At 44.7% G+C, this 17593-nt stretch overlaps 2 protein-coding genes across 3 annotated transcripts in view; both read right to left on the bottom strand.

Moving 5' to 3' along the window:
* The window catches only part of LOC137786496 (uncharacterized), a 10743-nt gene extending 4455 nt beyond the window's left edge, over nt 1-6288 (bottom strand). Inside the window, exons 1-3 of the mRNA XM_068578405.1 lie at nt 5833-6288; nt 4701-4868; nt 127-251 (exon numbers count right to left, since the gene is read on the bottom strand). Of these exons, the coding sequence (XP_068434506.1) occupies nt 127-251; nt 4701-4868; nt 5833-6288 (749 nt within the window). The remainder of the gene's footprint in view (nt 1-126; nt 252-4700; nt 4869-5832) is intronic.
* Nucleotides 6289-10875: 4587 nt separating this feature from the next.
* The window catches only part of grapa (GRB2 related adaptor protein a), a 29879-nt gene continuing 23161 nt past the window's right edge, over nt 10876-17593 (bottom strand). For both annotated transcript variants that reach the window (XM_068579149.1, XM_068579148.1), the window contains exon 7: nt 10876-12427. In XM_068579149.1, coding sequence (XP_068435250.1) covers nt 12242-12427 — 186 coding nt within the window. In that variant the 3' untranslated portion in view covers nt 10876-12241. The remainder of the gene's footprint in view (nt 12428-17593) is intronic.

Here is a 17593-nt window from a genome sequence, read left to right as displayed (position 1 = left end):
AAACAACAAAGACAGGTGGAGCATACGGACCTAACCTGTTTCTTTCACCGTCACTCAATGCATCTCTTTCTCACGCACACAGACACACACACAGACACACACACGCATGCATAAAAGTGCACTGACCTATATGATCCAGACACAGCTTTGTCTCCATCGATGAACATGAATCTGTGTCCCATTCGCCCTCTGACCTTGGTGCAGGACCGGCTGTAGAAGTCTGATCCATCTGTGCAACGGACACGGAGGTTCTGACACACACACACACACACACACACACACACACACACAAACACACACACACACGGAGGATAAATGTCAAATCTCCTCCAGATACAGAGCTAACTTTATGTAAAGCTGCAAAACCACGACAGCGATGACCTTCGTGTGACCTTGTGGTTATTGTTCTGTTCTTTATTTGAACTTAAAAAGGAAAATGAACCGGAGATAGTCGCGGCGTCAAGTATCAAGCGTACAATGAACAATGCGCCTCAATCATTTTATGAGGTAACCTTATCTCCCTTTTTGAATATTTACAGGCTGATTGACGGCCAGTTTATATGTAAATACAAATAATAAGAGCCTGTATGCGGTTACCGGCAGCGTCCTTCAACTGTAATCTGATTAAAACGTGCTCACGATGACATCAGTAAAGCACGCTATGCATGCTACTTTCACATAGAACCGTATCGACGTTTAAAACAAACTGCGGCGTTTACGTGAAGTGCAGCACTTTTACATGAAGACATACAAAAGACATTAGGACAATCTACCTTCTGCCCTTTAATTTAAGCAAATAATTACACCAATGTAAATACTGTGATTAAGTCTTACAACATGGTAATCACCATGATGCCATGTCTGTCTTGTCTTCACTTGATTTCAGTGCTGCATTTGACAGCGCGGACCACACCATTAACTTGACCAATTTTGCTTTGTGTTTGTTGGGACTTGTCTGCTGTGTCTTGTCTGCTTCCTCTCTGTCTGAAAAGCAAACATGTATTGTAAAAAAAAAACAAAAAAAAAGTCTGCATTCCCTCAGATTAAAATCTGGCGTCCCGCAGGGCTCAGGCATCGGTCCTCTGTCGATTTAAGATATTTCCGGCACTCCATGAAAGCCGTTCAGTCCAGACGGAGGAGGTTGCTTTTTTGCCATTTCCATGAACATTAAAGACAACGTGTCGTCGCCTTACAGTGACGAGGTTCAGCGTGCACGCTTGTTGCAGTGTGCACATAAACACGGGCCCTGTGACAGGCCGACAGGTGTGACCGTCTAACCGTCATAAACTCGCTGAGCGCTAACATTGAACTACCATTCAAGATAACAAATGGGTGGTGCAGTTTATGGAGCTGGAGTCATAAAAAAAGGACGAGTCAAAGGAACTTCAAGCTAAATTTCTCTCAGTGTGACTCACTACCTTCCTTTGTTCCTCCCGTCCTTTCATTTCTTCATCTGTACTTAAGAAATCCCCAAAAATTCCATTCAATCTAAGTGTGTCTGACTTGTCCGTAGTAGATTTCCAGCTCGTCGGCTGATTGGCCTTTAATCAGCATGCCGCTACGTTGGTCGTTGTGAGTTCAGAGTCTTTTGGGAAGGGCCTTTAGGTCCTGAACTGGCACGCAGCCCAAAAGAAGACGACATAACCAGTTGTGTTGATGCAGCAGAAGATTCCTGCGTGGCTCGGGCGTGGCTCGTCTCACGGTATGAACTTTCGTTTCCCTCCCTCCGTTGGTCCCACCCTTCGCTCCGTCTTTCCTTCAGCACATTCCTTTGGCCAACTGATTTGATAAAATCGGCAAATTGCATTTTCTCGCTCTGTTTGTATTAAGCCCCGAACTGGAGGAGTGTTCCTCAAATTGAAAAAATAAATAAACGAGCGTCAAACGATGTATATTTGTTTGATAAATCTCCTACTCTGTTTCAAGAATGTGTTATTTTAAACCCAAAGACAACTTAAATACTTTATAAATGATGACAAAGGGACTTCCTATCATCGGTAACGCAAGCCTCTCAGGTTAGATTCACTGTGATAAGTATTGGCATCAATTATCAGTGCAATACGAACATAAATGTTCAATAAAAGATGATATTCTGCTCCTTAATTTGTCGACCCAGAGACAACCTGTGTGCCCCAAACCCAGTCTTTGGGAATGTCTTGTCTCAATGATTAAGTTGTCCTTAAATGTGAAACAATAAACCACCAAACAAAGCTTTGAACTGCAAAGCGCACAGCGCTCTACAGAGAACAGCACCGAACGGAGACGCCAGCTCGTTTTATGTGTCGTATTGTTAAAATGTCCAGAAACCCTCTCTGGCGGCTGATGAGTAAGAAGAATCCGACACCTCCGAGCTGTCCACAAGCTGTCACATCCGTCCTCTGTACCTTTCTTGCCAATCCTCGTCTCTCAGACTGGAAAGGTTGTTTTTTTTATACATCTATTTTTTTCCGCGTTAGCTGCTCGTCATGTTCCTGGTCGTGATTGTACAAAAATATTGTCTGTGACGCTAACATGGTGACTTTCTGTCGGAGACCCCTCGGATCCCTGCAGAGGACACGGTACACAACCGGCTACACAACAACGTACACAACCGGCTGTCAAACACACCTCACCGAGCTCCATGAAAAACACTAAATCTGTTCGCTGAGACTCGGCGTGCAGGTGCAGCGGCTTAAAAGCAAAAAAACAAACTGCCGTTAGCATTAATGCTATTCGCTCTGACAACAAGCGTTGACATGCGCTGCCGGCAGAGTCGGTTTGGATTAAAACAACAATCGCTCCGCATGTATTTCGCTGCAATATTTCCCAGGCGTACCGGGCCCGAGCGGCACGCCGTGTGCCACGATACAGAATACTGTAAAATTCATTCAAAGAGGGGAGTTGTGACTCGGCAGGCTCATTGAAATGGAGGGCTGGAGGCTCAGAGGGCACCGTGCCGCTGCAAACACACAATGTTTGCACACTGCACTCGGATTTTTGGGATTACAAAAAAAAAAAAGAAAGGGGATCCGAGACGTTTCTAAAGGAGTAATTGAAAAAGCAACCTGTCGCCAAGAGAGTGAAAGGACAGGTAGAAACGGCCATTTGTCATGTGTAGCTGTCACAACCTGCCACATGGGACGGCTGTTTACACGCAGATGAACATTTCCTGTCGCCGTCATCGTGGCCCAAAATAGATTTCTGCAGGATATCTGCATGTGCGCGACTGTCAATATAGTTTTTGTGAGCGCGAGTGTTCCCTGGAGGTCTGAAAACACAGCTTTCTGCATCTTCAGTGGCCCAAATCCCCCCTAAATGATCAAACCCTGAACCCTTCAGAGACTTCCTGTCGTTAGCTGCTCAGTGTTTGAGTGCGAGAGGCCGCGAGGGCTTGAACTGGTGTGAATAATGTAAACGGGACAAATTACGTGGCGACATAACATTATTTTGTACGATTTATTCACAGATTTGAACATTTAAAATGATGCATTTACTTGTTTTTGTAAAAAAAAGAAATGTTTGCTGAATGTAAATACATAATATATATAACTTTGTGTTTTTATGTTCCATCTTTATCCGTAATGTTGTAGTTTTAAGGTATTTTATCAGCTAAACGCCCACGTTTACATCTCCATGCTTCCATTGGTCGCAGCGTGTCTAACGTCACATTGCAATGAATTGTGGGTAATTCCTTTGAGCAATACTGTTCATAAATGGCTGAAAATGTCTGTCGGAGAAAACCTCAAGCACTCGACGATGTGACAGAACTAAACCCTCGTGGAGTTAGCGGGTTTAGTCCGTAAGGCTGGAGATTGGGATCGGGCCAAGGTCTCACTTCTGCCTGCCAAATAGTGATCCACAGCAGTGAATACCTCACTTCACTTGGGACATAATTAGCTGAGCGCATTAGGAGCCTTTGTGTAGACGTATCCAGCCTTCTATTGTACGTTGGATTATCTAAATGATCCGCCAGAAGAAAGGAGGAACGACGCAGCCGTGAAGAAAGTTGTACTCCTGTTTGGTTTTTCCACTGAAGGCCCATCGTTCAGAGACACTCTCCCAAATTGGCAGCTCGATCCAAAGATTAATGTCTCAAGAATCAAATGTGAAAGCGTTCTCCTTTCCCTGTAACGTACTTCTACGTGCAGCAACAAGATCAAAGCGTGTTTTCTTAACGTGTTTTTTGCGTGAACCGGCCAATTAAAGGGTTAGGAATTAAGATTAATCAATGATTAATCGATGATACAGTTCCAGCGAAAACAGTTGTTATTTAAGTGTGTGTGTGTGTGTGTGTGTGTAAAAGAGAGAGAGAGAGAGATGTCATGTGCTTTCACTTATTCGTGCATAACAGAAACCTCCTGACTTTCTTTCAGAATATAACTTGTTGTTCAACTTCGCCTTTCTGATGTATTTCAGTCTCAAAAGGTGATTTCCAAACATCTGAAAGTCCCCTCAGCTAAAAAGATTCACTCTCCATTAGTGAAACATTTACTCTTGACGACACTGGAACATCCACGGTCACATTTCCTTCCTTCAAAAATTAATAATGAACATTCCCTTCCTGTCTGCGCTCGGTTAATCGAGGCGATGCCGGTCCGTCTGGAGCCGAATCCTTGTGAAATGTGGGTTTGCTACCAAAAAAAAAGTGTTTTTTTCAAAATGTTTTGCCTTACTAGACCTTCACTGAGCACATTTGTGACGTCTTTCTCGTGGACGCTCACCTTGAGGTGCCCGGCGTGCATGTTGGCCCTCTGGCACATGGACTGGAAATGAGGTAGCGTCGCGCGTTCCAACAGGATGTAGACGGAGACCTTCCTCTTGAAACCGGCATCCAGCAAATCTCTGAAGATGTCCACGTCGGTGAACACATCCATCACCACTGCTATTACCTGGAGACACACACACACACACACACACACACACACGGGTAAATACTCATCCATACATGCATAATTTGTGCATGCATGTCTGGAAATACGTACACTTTATTACAACACGGTAAGAACAGGCCTCAGGCGTAAAAACATGACGCAGTATTTACTCTTTTCTGCCAAAACAAACATTATTCAAGTTGCTCCACAGGTTTGAGTTAAATATGATCGGCCGACTTTTCTTTTGCATAAGAAAATTCTGAAGGCAATAATTAGGGGAAGTCATGGAATTTTTTTCTCCCCGCTTGCATGACCCGTATATCATTTTCAGAAAAAAATGCCCACGGGATCCGTCATGTAACACTGAGAACAGCTGCTGAGAGGAAGAAAACACACACACTCCACATGAGTCAGCTCGTGAGCCGACACCGGTGTGCATGCACCATCATGCAAATGTACAACATAACAGATGTAACGCCGTCGATAAAGCGGCTCAATCAAGTTGCACTTTACTCCAGTCTGGGTTCACTTCCATCGGTCTGTACTCTGACCTCACACGAGGAGACGTCCATGTCAACGCTGCAGTTAAATCTCTCGAATGCAGCGGGTCAGACATTCATTGATGCATGAGCAAACGCAGGAGAACACACAGAAATACATATGAATATAGACTGTATAGGTTATAAAACAAACCAGAGCGCGCTAAGCAACGATGAACATGTTCATAAACAAGTCAATATGATATATCAATGTTGTGATATGAGACTAGATAATGTCTTTTCCAGATTGTTCTATTATTTTTCCTTTACTGGTGGACCCAGTGAAGGCCCCAAACCCTCCACCTCTTGTTCTTCATATGTTTAATTAGATTATATGGATTTCTTATGGCTTTACAATAACTTCAAGGTGAAAATACGGGTTAAAAAAAAGCCAACCCACTGCTAAAATACCTTCAAACCCACAGACTAGATATGCAACATACCTTTTGCGCCTGCGCAATCATTTTCCTGACAACCTCTTTGATGTGCACCTGACCCTCCAGGGGCGGCTGCGCGTACACGGTGGTGCGCGTCACCCCGCGGTAGGAGATGTTGTCCGGCCAGCTCAGGTCCATCCGCGGCACGGACGTGTCCGACAGCTCCGGCCAGTAGTGCAGCGACAGCGGCGGCTCGTCGTCCTCGGCGTCCTCCGGGTAAACGAGCTCGGCGCCCGGGTCGTAGGGCTCCACCAGCTCGCCGAGGGTCTCGAGCTCCGGGTCCGAGAGGAAGCCGCGCAGGTCGTGCGCGCACAGGTACTTCCCGAAAGCCTCGCGCCCGTCCCGCAGGAACGCCTCCAGCGCGAGCCGCTGGTCCTCGCAGTACAAGAACTCCGGCTTGGACTCGTGCGTCCGCGGGTTCACGTGGTTGTCGTCCAGGCACTGGACCTGGGACAGAGCCATGTCTCTGGCTCCCAAAGAAACACACACACACACACACACACACGAAGAAGAAGAGAAAACACACTCACACTCACACTAAACTATACAAATCCGCCAAAAGGGTCAGGACGCAGCTCCTCTCCGAGACGTTACGCGGCGTAAAAGTAGTTCTTCTCCTCTGTGGTTCAAACAGCGGACCAGTTTAGCTCCAGACTTGTTGCACGTACACTTCATGTCCACCACCCCGCCTCCCTGCTGCGGTTTGCCTCGCCTGTGACCGGCTATGGAGCATTAACACTCCGCCATTGTCATCCCCAGTTCCACAGCCTCACAACTTTAGAGAGAGAGTGAGAGAGAGAGAGACTGACACCTCGCTGGAGGCACCGCCCGACAGGTGTGACCCTGAAAACATCCACCCACACCCGCACAGAAACATGCAGAAACCTTTGTCACGTGATCCGCGTGGCTTTCCTCCAGAGCTTTGAGTGATTCACTTCTTTTCACAAACCATTAAATCATTATGTTGCCAGTTTCACATACATGAGACACCAGCGAGACATCTGGGGATCATAAACAACAGAGATGTCGTTCTACCTGTTGGGTCGTGTTTCTTACCGCCGGGACGGAAAACAAACAAATAAAATGATTAGCTGAGAGTTGGATTAAGAAGAGCAACATGCTCACACACACAGGGCATCGTGGCTGACCTTTGACCTCTTACATGCACGTGTTAAAGCTGCATTCTCTCTCCTGACCACCAGGGGGCGACTCCTCTGGTTGTATAGAAGTCTATGCTTCATGTGTTAAAGCTGCATTCTCTCTCCTGACCACCAGGGAGCGACTCCTCTGGTTGTATAGAAGTCTATGCTTCATGTGTTAAAGCTGCATTCTCTCTCCTTACCACCAGGGGGCGACTCCTCTGGTTGTATAGAAGTCTATGCTTCATGTGTTAAAGCTGCATTCTCTCTCCTGACCACCAGGGAGCGACTCCTCTGGTTGTATAGAAGTCTATATAAATAACTACTTCTCTCTTGATGTATTCCCTCAGTAAACATTGTAAACATGAGTTTATGTCTCAATCTCTAGTTTCAAGTCTTCTTCTATACAGCATGATGTTCATTTAGTACATTATGCTCATTTAGAGTCAAACAGACCATAAAGCAGGGGACGCTTTAGGGGCGGGGCTACAATGATTGACAGGTCAATGTCGCTACCAGAGACGTAAACGGCGTCATGACGTCGCTCCTCCTCATTCCAAAAATGGAAACTTCTGTTTATTGGTTCGTGAAAAATAGACAACATCCGCGTCTCCGCTCTCAACGTGCCTCAGCGTCAACTAAAATTCCCAAACTTGAAAATACTAAGAACGAGACATGACGTCGTGAGACTTTCTACTTCAGGCTGGAACGCGGCCTGCATTTTTCCTGCAGTACGTGTGATGTAACAACATGTTATTATAACTATAAAAGATGCCTCATAGGGGGGGGGGGGGGTACGTCAGTACACTTTTAAAAGACATTTTAGGGACGATTGCAAGCGATAAAAACTAATGTATGATTCACGTTTTGACCCAATTCTTCTATTTTGGAACGCACATTTTTTGCTTTTTTAGGTTTTTTCAGACCCGGCCGTCGGCTGAGGACGCGGCGAGGTGACCTCTTCCTTCTTCACCACTTAAATATTTCAAAACTCCACATCTCCTCCGTCGCCGCCGATCAGACATCTCGCTGACTCATCAGCGGCGCAGCGTCACTCTTTTAAAATAAAAGAAAGTATTACGCTGTCGTCTCGCCGACTGCGACTAATCACCTGACGGAGCGTTCTGCCGGTTCGCCGGGCGTCTGAGTGATTCAGCGCCACGATTGTTGTCGCTTCATCTTTTTTTTTCCCCTCCGCCGGGGCCCCGACCTGCCAGAGGCCCTCAGCCGGCCCGTCAGTCAGACGGTCTGTCGAACTGGTTCAACTGTTTTGTTTGTATTTGCTTCTCACGCCTTTTAAATATCGTTGATGTCACGGCTCGCCCCACTCGCCTTCGCCTAGTGACACCTCGCCCTCCTCCATCTTTCATTAGTATCACCTTTGTGTCCTCTCTGTTTTCATCTCTCACCGCTGCATATTTTTACACCTTTTAAATTTTTAAAAAAAATTCTTATCTCCACTCGTCTCACTTTTCTTTTTCTCGTCGTTTACTTTCTTTTTTTTCGTCTCGGCGACCCACGTTTAGCATTCTCCTGCTGTCACACTCCCCGTGTTCGACACAAATATGTCACGATGAATGTGTGTCTGTGTCACGCAGCGCACACACACACACGCGCGCACACACACTTCAAAGTGACTCTGCGGTTTTTAGAAAAGATCCGTGGAAGAAACCAGCAGTTGGTTACTATTTCTGGTCCACCCGTAACGCCTTCCTCCCCTCCCCTCTCGCTTTATTGACTAACTGTCAGTGACAAGTCAGAGGTGACTGTCAGCGAAGGAAACAAAAGAAGTGGTTTGTTTAAAAAACAAACAAAAGGAGAGACAAAAGAGTGAAAGAAAGCAGAGGAGACTTTCAGGATGAAGCCCGGCTTGCTGCTTCGTTTTCAGACGTTACATCCTGGTGAGAGAGGCCGCGCTGCATTCCTGGCATAGCAGCAGTGGACTGTCGGAGAGCACACGTCTTTGACTACACACACACGCAAACACGCGTGTGTGTGTGTCTGTGTGCACACGCATGACTGCACAGAAGCAATGCCTTTCGTTGACGGGAAGAACGGCACTTATAATATGGTTGTCACACACTAATTGCAACACAATAAAGTACACAGAACTCTGTGTTGTGATCAGAAGCTTCCTCTTGCTGTGTTGACGCAGCCGAGTCGGGCCGCGCGTGTTTGTAGCGCTGCTAGCGCTGCTAGCGCTGCTAGCCGCGAGCCTTTACCGTGTTTAGAGGCAACAGAAAGTCTTCCAAACTCGTATATTGCACTTTGTTTACAGGCCGCAACCTCCGGTTCTGAAGAGTGAAGCCGATGAGGAAGCAACTTCAAGCTGCATTCTCTCTCCTGACCACCAGGGGGCGACTCCTCTGGTTGTATAGAAGTCTATGCTTCATGTGGTAAAGCTGCATTCTCTTTCCTGACCACCAGGGGGCGACTCCTCTGGTTGTATAGAAGTCTATGCTTCATGTGGTAAAGCTGCATTCTCTTTCCTGACCACCAGGGGGCGACTCCTCTGGTTGTATAGAAGTCTATGTTTCATGTGTTAAAGCTGCATTCTCTCTCAGGGGGCGACTCCTCTGGTTGTATAGAAGTCTATGTTTCATGTGTTAAAGCTGCATTCTCTCTCAGGGGGCGACTCCTCTGGTTGTATAGAAGTCTATGTTTCATGTGTTAAAGCTGCATTCTCTCTCCTGACCACCAGGGTGCGACTCCTCTGGTTGTATAGAAGTCTACACTTCATGTGTTAAAGCTGCATTCTCTCTCCTGACCACCGGGGGGCGACTCCTCTGGTTGTATAGAAGTCTACGCTTCATGTGTTAAAGCTGCATTCTCTCTCCTGACCACCGGGGAGGGGGGGGGGGGCGACTCCTCAGGTTGTATAGAAGTCGATGTTTCATGTGTTAAAGCTGCATTCTCTCTCCTGACCACCAGGGGGCGACTCCTCTGGTTGTATAGAAGTCTATGCTTCATGTGTTAAAGCTGCATTCTCTCTCAGGGGGCGACTCCTCTGGTTGTATAGAAGTCTATGCTTCATGTGTTAAAGCTGCATTCAGCATTAATAAAATAACTCTACTTCTCTCTTCTCTACATAGAATATATTCTGTGTAATAAACCTGTTTTTTTGTGAAAGCTCTGGAAGTTGCAGTGTACACACTCAAAATAAAGAGGCTGTTGCAAGAAGTTTCATTCTGTGACATCATGAGCAAGACAAGCACAAAATGGACGTCATTGCACAATGTTGCACAAAGTGCAAGTCTGCAACTTTTGGCAGACGGAGACAAAGTGCATCAACAAAGAGGAACAGTGACCATCATTTGAAATAAATAATAAATAAATAAAACGTTAGACATACTGTACATCTGGCTGCATAACAATGACCTCATTTAACAGAAACAGTGGCTATACGTTTGCATGCACATCTCATATTCCACTATTCTGAATATGACAATATCCAGATGGATATTCTGAACGTTCTTTGGACATGTAAATATCTCATTCAGTCATAAAACATTAAAAAAATTACATAAAGAAGTTATTTCACCTTTTATAGTCCGTCACATTCAGGCCTCAACCCGTCAAACACACGTTAATATTAGTGAAATATTGTTTTTGATGAGCTTTTATTATTTGTTTTTGTGGTTTTTATTTATTTTATTTGTTCTATTACTTAATTAGTTGATTGGATAGCTTTTGGGTTATCTAAAAAAAACGTCGTGTTAAGTGACTTTGAGTTTTATGAAAAGTATATAAATTAAATGCATTATTATTATTAGGAATATTGTCTTTTTCTGAATATTTGCTGCAAATAAACATAGTCGTTTCCATGTGATTTTGTGTTACATTCCAACAAATACTGTAAAATAAATAAATAAAATGTAAATAATGTGCAAGAGGAGTTGTATCCCTTTATTTAAATGATTTGTCATTACATGTTAAGGAAGACCGAGCTCTTACCGTAAATCACATAAAATGTGGCTTTCTTCTATTTGTTGCAACAGGAACAACACCTTTTTTTTTATTTTTTACAATATTTCATCTGACTTGTAATATATGCGTTCTAAGATTACACATGAAGAAGAATAAATACATGAAAACAAACGATTCATACATTTTGTTTGAGGTTATTACATTTTAAGCTGTGCATTTTAAAACAAAGTTCATCTCACTGGTCACTTGAACACAGCAATCTCCTTTACTGGCACACACACACACACACACACACACACACACACACACACACACACGCACACACGCACGCACGCACACACACACACACATTCCTGTCTGATCCCTGAAGTGAGGACCAGGTAAATTCACATTGGGACTGAGGACCACCTTTTCTGCCATACTTAAATATAATGTTGCATTCAAGCACACACACACACACACACACACACACACACACACACACATACACACACACACACACACACACACACACACACACACACACACACACATCCATTCGCCTTTAGCACACAAATACACATACTTAAAGGTTGCAGGTTTACATTTTTACACACAAACCCCCTCCACACACACACACACACACACACACACACACACACACACACACACAGACACACACACACACACACACACACACACACACACACACACACACACACACACACACACACAGACACACACACACACACAGACACACACACACCCAACGAGAGAAGAATCTGCTGTGTCAGTGTCCTCATAGATACAACACAATGCCGCTCTGTGTCTCTCAGCTCAACGAATCTCTTCTTCGTGGAAGCGGCGGCAAAATCCTCACTCATCTTCAGCGGAGAAAACATCCTCCACAACCCCACACACACACTTTCACGTGTGTGTGTGTGTGTTACTTTTATGTCGCCTGCACTAGTGCTGATAAGCTCTAATAAATGAGTATGCCTGGGAATGTGTGTGTGTGTGTTTGAGTCCGCCACAGTGTTCAGCTCCATATCTTACATGATTAAAGAGGAAAGTGGAGTCGTGGGATTCAGGTGGAAGCGACGGACGAGCCTCTAGCAGCTGATTGGACGAGGCTTGTGATTGACAGGTCGCATCGCGAAAGGGAAAGGGGAGGAGTCAGTTTACACAACGAGCAGTTCCCGCTGCTGCTCGTCAGGTCTCCAAAAAGTGAATAGGGGCGAGTGCACGGCAGGTGGGGGAGGGGGGAGTGTGAGGAGAGGCGGGGGTCAAGGTCGGGGGGGGTCAACGACGAACCTCCCCCCCCCCCCCATCTGTGGGCGTGGCTGTGTGTCCAGGCTCCGCCCCCCAGGTCAGGGGCAGTGGTAGATGGGCTGGACGTACTCGGGGGGGAAGTAGCCCACGTGTCCGTGGCACCGGCCCTTCCAGCGCTGCGAGTCGGAGCAGTCCATGAGTTCGATGACGTCGCCGCGCAGGAAGCGCAGCTGGGACGGGTGGTGGGGGGTGAAGTCGAAGAGGGCGTGGGCGTGGTGGGGGCGCTGTGGGGGAGAAAGATGGAGGAGGGAAAAGAGAGAGAGAGAGAGAGAGAGAGAGAGAGAGAGAGAGAGAGAGAGAGAGAGAGAGAGAGAGAGAGAGAGAGAGAGAGAGTTATTCATGAAAACTTTTCCCCACATTGTGACGTTTTTTTGTCAGCTGAAAACGGAATAAACGAGGTCACGATGAGAGAGAAACGGATGAAGATGAAGAGGAGAGTAATGAGTCCAGAGTGACGAGTGAGACCACACACCTACTACACACAGCTACACACAGCTACACACAGCTCTGCGGGAAGTGTGATGCTCTACGCGACGCACAGGGAAAGGGTGAAGCGACAGATGCTCTGCTTCTCTCTCTGTCCCACTGTGGGGTTTTATTTTCCGTCTTTTTTGTTTTCACTACAAAGTAGAGTCTCTCTCTCTCTCTCTCTCTCTCTCTCTCTCTCTCTCTCTCTCTCTCTCTCTCTCTCTCTCTCTCTCCTCCCCCGATAGCCGGCCTCCTCTGATCTCTGTCGACTCGTGAAGTAAAAGCAGTCGAAGAGCAAGCGGCATGAAAAGCGTCTATTTTAAGGAAAGGGAGAGCGTCTCGAACTTAACTAACCTCTCTCTCAGCTGTCACCCCCCACGGAGAGGAGGGGAAGAGATGTGAGACCTATAGTGTAGTTTTTGTTGTGTGTGCGTGTGTGTGTGCGTGTGTGTGTGTGTGTGTGTGTGTGTGGGCATCGATGTGGCAAGTCTGGGTTTTATTGCTGTGAACTGCCTTCGACTAAGGCCCAATATAATGGCATCCAGTGACACACACACACAGACACCAGACAGCAGGATTAGGATCATGACACACACACACACACACACACACACACACACACACACACACACACACACACACACACACACACACACACACAGACACAGACACAATCTATCAATCCCACAAATCTATCAAATCCTTCCAGACTCATCCTCTCTTGTTTCGTTGATCCAGTCTAGACTTCTTGTTAGTGCCTGTGCCCTCTCTTCCTGTGCAGAGAGAGCGTGTGTGTGCAGGCCTATTTGCTCCGGTGTGTGTGTGTGTGTGTGTGTGTGTGTGTGTGTGTGTGTGTGTGTGGATGAGTGTGACGGCACCGGAGGAAAACCCATCCATTTTTTCCACGCCAGCCCGTGAGAAATATGGTCGGCCGGTATCGTGCCGCGCACCGCCGCCTCGTGATCAACGTCCTCGTCAGCGGAGCAAATTACTCTGTGACATCGATGGACGACAACCTTCTGGATGTGTGTCTGCACACACACACACACACACACACACACACACACACACACACACACACACACAAGGCAGAAAAAAAGTCTGTTCATGCTTTTTTCTGCCTTATATAACTTGTATATATATATATATATATATATATATATATATATATATATATATATATATATATATATATATATATATATATAAATAATGAATAAAAGTAAAAACAAAAAAACAAAAAAAACATTTAAAAAAAATATATAAATAAAAATAAAATGTATATATATATATATATATATATATATATATATATATATATATATATATATATATATATATATATATATATATATATATATATAAAATATATACCAGACCAACTGCAGAAAAAGAGTTGCATGGCCTCAGATTAAATTAGTCCTCCACAGACTATTTTCTCTTTGAAAATGACCCACGCAGTGAAAATATTAAATTAATTATTGTGTTGGTGTCATTATTTTTCATAAAACATTCACAGCACACGGGTCAAAGTCAACATTATTTCTCTATAACTCAGTTTTTGGGTTTTTAATGCATTCATTAAATAATCTGAAGGTCTGAAGGGAGCGATGAAGAACTAGTTCTTCCTCCTCTCTCTGCTTTAGCGTCACTGCCTCCCACTTGATGAAATGCTGTGCTGGTAACTGAGGAAATGGGCTTACTGTTAATATTTCACACACACTTAGAGCACCAACTACACGGCCGCCAAGTCGGGGGAAGTCACAGAATAACTTTGTGGGGGATTTAGGAGCGAACAAGTCTTTAATGCGTGATAAAAAAATGCTGCTATAATTTATGTAATTGAAACCATGATGGAGGGAGTCTCACGCTCAGAGAGCGAAGGGCTGCGTGAATGTTATCTATCTATTCATCTATCTATTCATCTATTTATGTAATCTTTAATTTTTTGGCTGGAAAGATGTCTGTGCAGCTGGTGAAGTGGTATCATGCAAGATTCCTATTCTTATGACCCTGGGTTCAATTCCCAGGCAGCTCACTGATTTTGTTTTTTTTTGAGAGGTCATCTGAAACCACAAGGTCGCAGGTTCGATCCCCGGTCTCTCAATAGTTTGCAATGTGGAAGTTGTTGAAGTCGTTGAGCATCCCTCAGTGCGCCCACTGCTCCTTGACTACTGAGGCTGTGTGAAATGCAGAGAATAATCCGCCCCCCCCACTGTGAGACTAATAAAGGATTAAACCCAAAAGAAATACAACATTTTCCGCTTAAACCTGTCATTATAACCGTCGCAGGCTGCAGACATAAAGGTATGACGAACAGGCCGTGATGTGAAGAGGGATTACAGATGTTTTTTACAGGCCGTGAAGCCTGAACCTGGCACCTCCAGCACCCTGACACAAGAATACTACACAGATATTCTGTATATATGAGGCCAAGTTGGCGCACAATCCCATATTGGGTTTTATAGAAGAGCAAGGCGACCTGAGGCAGAATCCTGCTGGCTCGTAAACATGCGCTCCTGATGAGACGTCTTCATTTCTGAGCCGTTTCATGACACAAAGGGAGTTGTTTTGTTCCCTATAGGCTGACCTGGGACCTGTCACATCAGAGGATGACGGCTGTGCCCGCACGCCGAGCAGCGGTGCGGTAATTCATTTTGTCGGGAGTCTAATACGGTGATAATCCCGCCGAGGAGACTTCAATGGACATGTCGGCGACGCTCGACATGCTTTGTTTTTCCCTTTTCGTTACGAGCAATAAAAGAGCCGCATCTAAGCGTCGAGTGTCATCACTCTGATGGAGACGTATCAGCCCGACGATGACACGGCAGACGGGTGCAGACACCGATCTGTGTGATGTGGGGGGCCGGCTGGGGGTTGTGGTACCTGCTCGTTCCTCGAGAACAAAGAGAACGAATGGAGTTTTATAAACGGCCGTGAAATTAACGAGCACACACAGTCTGTCGTGGCTTTAAATCTGCTTTATAACGGCGATAAAAAAAAAAGCGTATGAAACGAGAAACGCGTGCAACATCCACTTCTTTAAAGGTGTTGCATGTTTTACTTCCCTTGGGTCCAGTGTTGGTGGTGGAGAGTCAGTTCTGAGTGTCGTATGCAGAGGTCACGACCCCGGCAGACGCTACTGCACTGTGAAGTATTTCCTTTAAAAAAGATGGCAAACCGATCGGCTGGAAAAAAATCAAGTAAAGTAACTTGTTGCAGGGAAGTAAAGTGTATGTCTTGTAAATGTATTGTATGTTGGACTAACATGTCTATTTAGTGTAGAATACTTACACTTGAGTTTAAGTAACTAACAATAAGGAGTTAGGAGTACTTAAAACTTTACTCGAGTACTTTTGACTGCAAAAATCAGAGCCATTTATTGCCAAGTAAGTTTGCATAGACGAGGAATTTGTCACGGCAGAAGGTGCTCAACATTTGACAACAACAACACTAAACAATGAACATTAACTATAAAAAAAAATATAAAATAAAAAATAAAATAAATAAAAAAAATAAATAAAAATAATATATATATATAACTTTATTTTATTTTTATTGTATTTATAAAAAAGATTTGTATTTATTTTTTTAAATATATATATATATATATATATATACATATATATATATATATATATATATATATATATATATCGATAATACAAAAGAAAGTATAAAAAATTAGATAAAAACAAGTAAGTAAATAAGTAAAGATGCAACAGTAAAAAACAAACAATAATAATAATAATAATAATAATAATAATAATAATAAGTAGTAACTAGTATAGTCTACTTGAACTTACTATTTGAAACAGCTAAATTACTGTGTGTCACTGTTTCTTAGTAGAAACTAGTGAGAAGTGATGTTTTTGTCTGTGTGTGTGACTATCAGAGCACCTGAATGCTAGAGAAAGAGCTTCCTGTGTTGTAGCAGCTCACATCGCAGAGATTCAGAACCGTGCCGGTATTTAGGTCGGACAGATTTTCTCTCTCGCCGCCGCCGTCATCTCCCACTCGACGCCCCGGAGCTGAATTGTTGAACCTCTACACCTGCTCCAGCTGCGTTTTGTTTTCTGAAAGGACCGAGCGACGTCTCCGGTTGGTTCACGAACACGCGTGAAGCAGTTTGAGTGTGAGGCGGGATGCCAACCACGAGACAGAAGCTGCTCTTTTAGGGGATGAAGAAGAACCAAAGAGTTGTCGTCCTCATCAGAAAGTCAGGAGAGACAACCTTTAAAAGAAGAGTTGTGAGGAGGAGGAGCCGACTTCTGAAGATCAATACATGTGGATCATCTTGTACATTCTCTGATGATATATGGACCTGAAAATATTGAACTGTTCTGACATTTTGCTCCATACATTTGACTATTTTTGAAATTTTTGCATTGCAAAATACCAATGCCTGTTTAAAACGTACAAAAAACCATCTTCTGCATGATGTCATCAGCACAGGAGGATGTGTGTGTGTTCGTGTGTGTGTGTGTGTGTTATTTCCTCCCACAGTTCAGTTCTATTAAAAGCATCGGCCTCTAAACTCCTCACATCCTATCTGATCGCCTCAGAAAGTGGCGGCCGGCTATCTGCAGGACGCCGCTGCCTCTTCGCCGCTTTTCATTCGCTCGGCGTGCCCGCATGCGGCGTTCGAGGGGCAAGGTCGCATTTTCCAGCCAAATGAGCCGTGTGGAGTTTCAGAAGAAGCGGTTCCTGAACGCGGCCGATCTGCAGCAGCGTGTGCAGAAACAGGTGGTCTGGAAGTTCATCTGTTTTTACGAGTCGCTTCGGGCTGATGCCGTCTGAACGAGGCCATTAAAATGCTTCTGTGCCCATTAAAGTGGCTCCACACTTCTGATGGGAGACCGGCATCAAAAGCAAATTGGTAATTTTAGCTTTCTTCATTTTTAGTCTATTTGTTTTCCATC

The sequence above is a fragment of the Clinocottus analis genome, unplaced genomic scaffold, assembly GCF_023055335.1.
Source record: "Clinocottus analis isolate CAN_PGR_092001 unplaced genomic scaffold, fCliAna1.0.p SCAF_16, whole genome shotgun sequence".
In the NCBI taxonomy this organism is placed as follows: domain Eukaryota; kingdom Metazoa; phylum Chordata; class Actinopteri; order Perciformes; family Cottidae; genus Clinocottus; species Clinocottus analis.
Note: the sequence above shows the minus strand (reverse complement) of the source record. Positions and strands in the feature narration are given on the sequence as shown.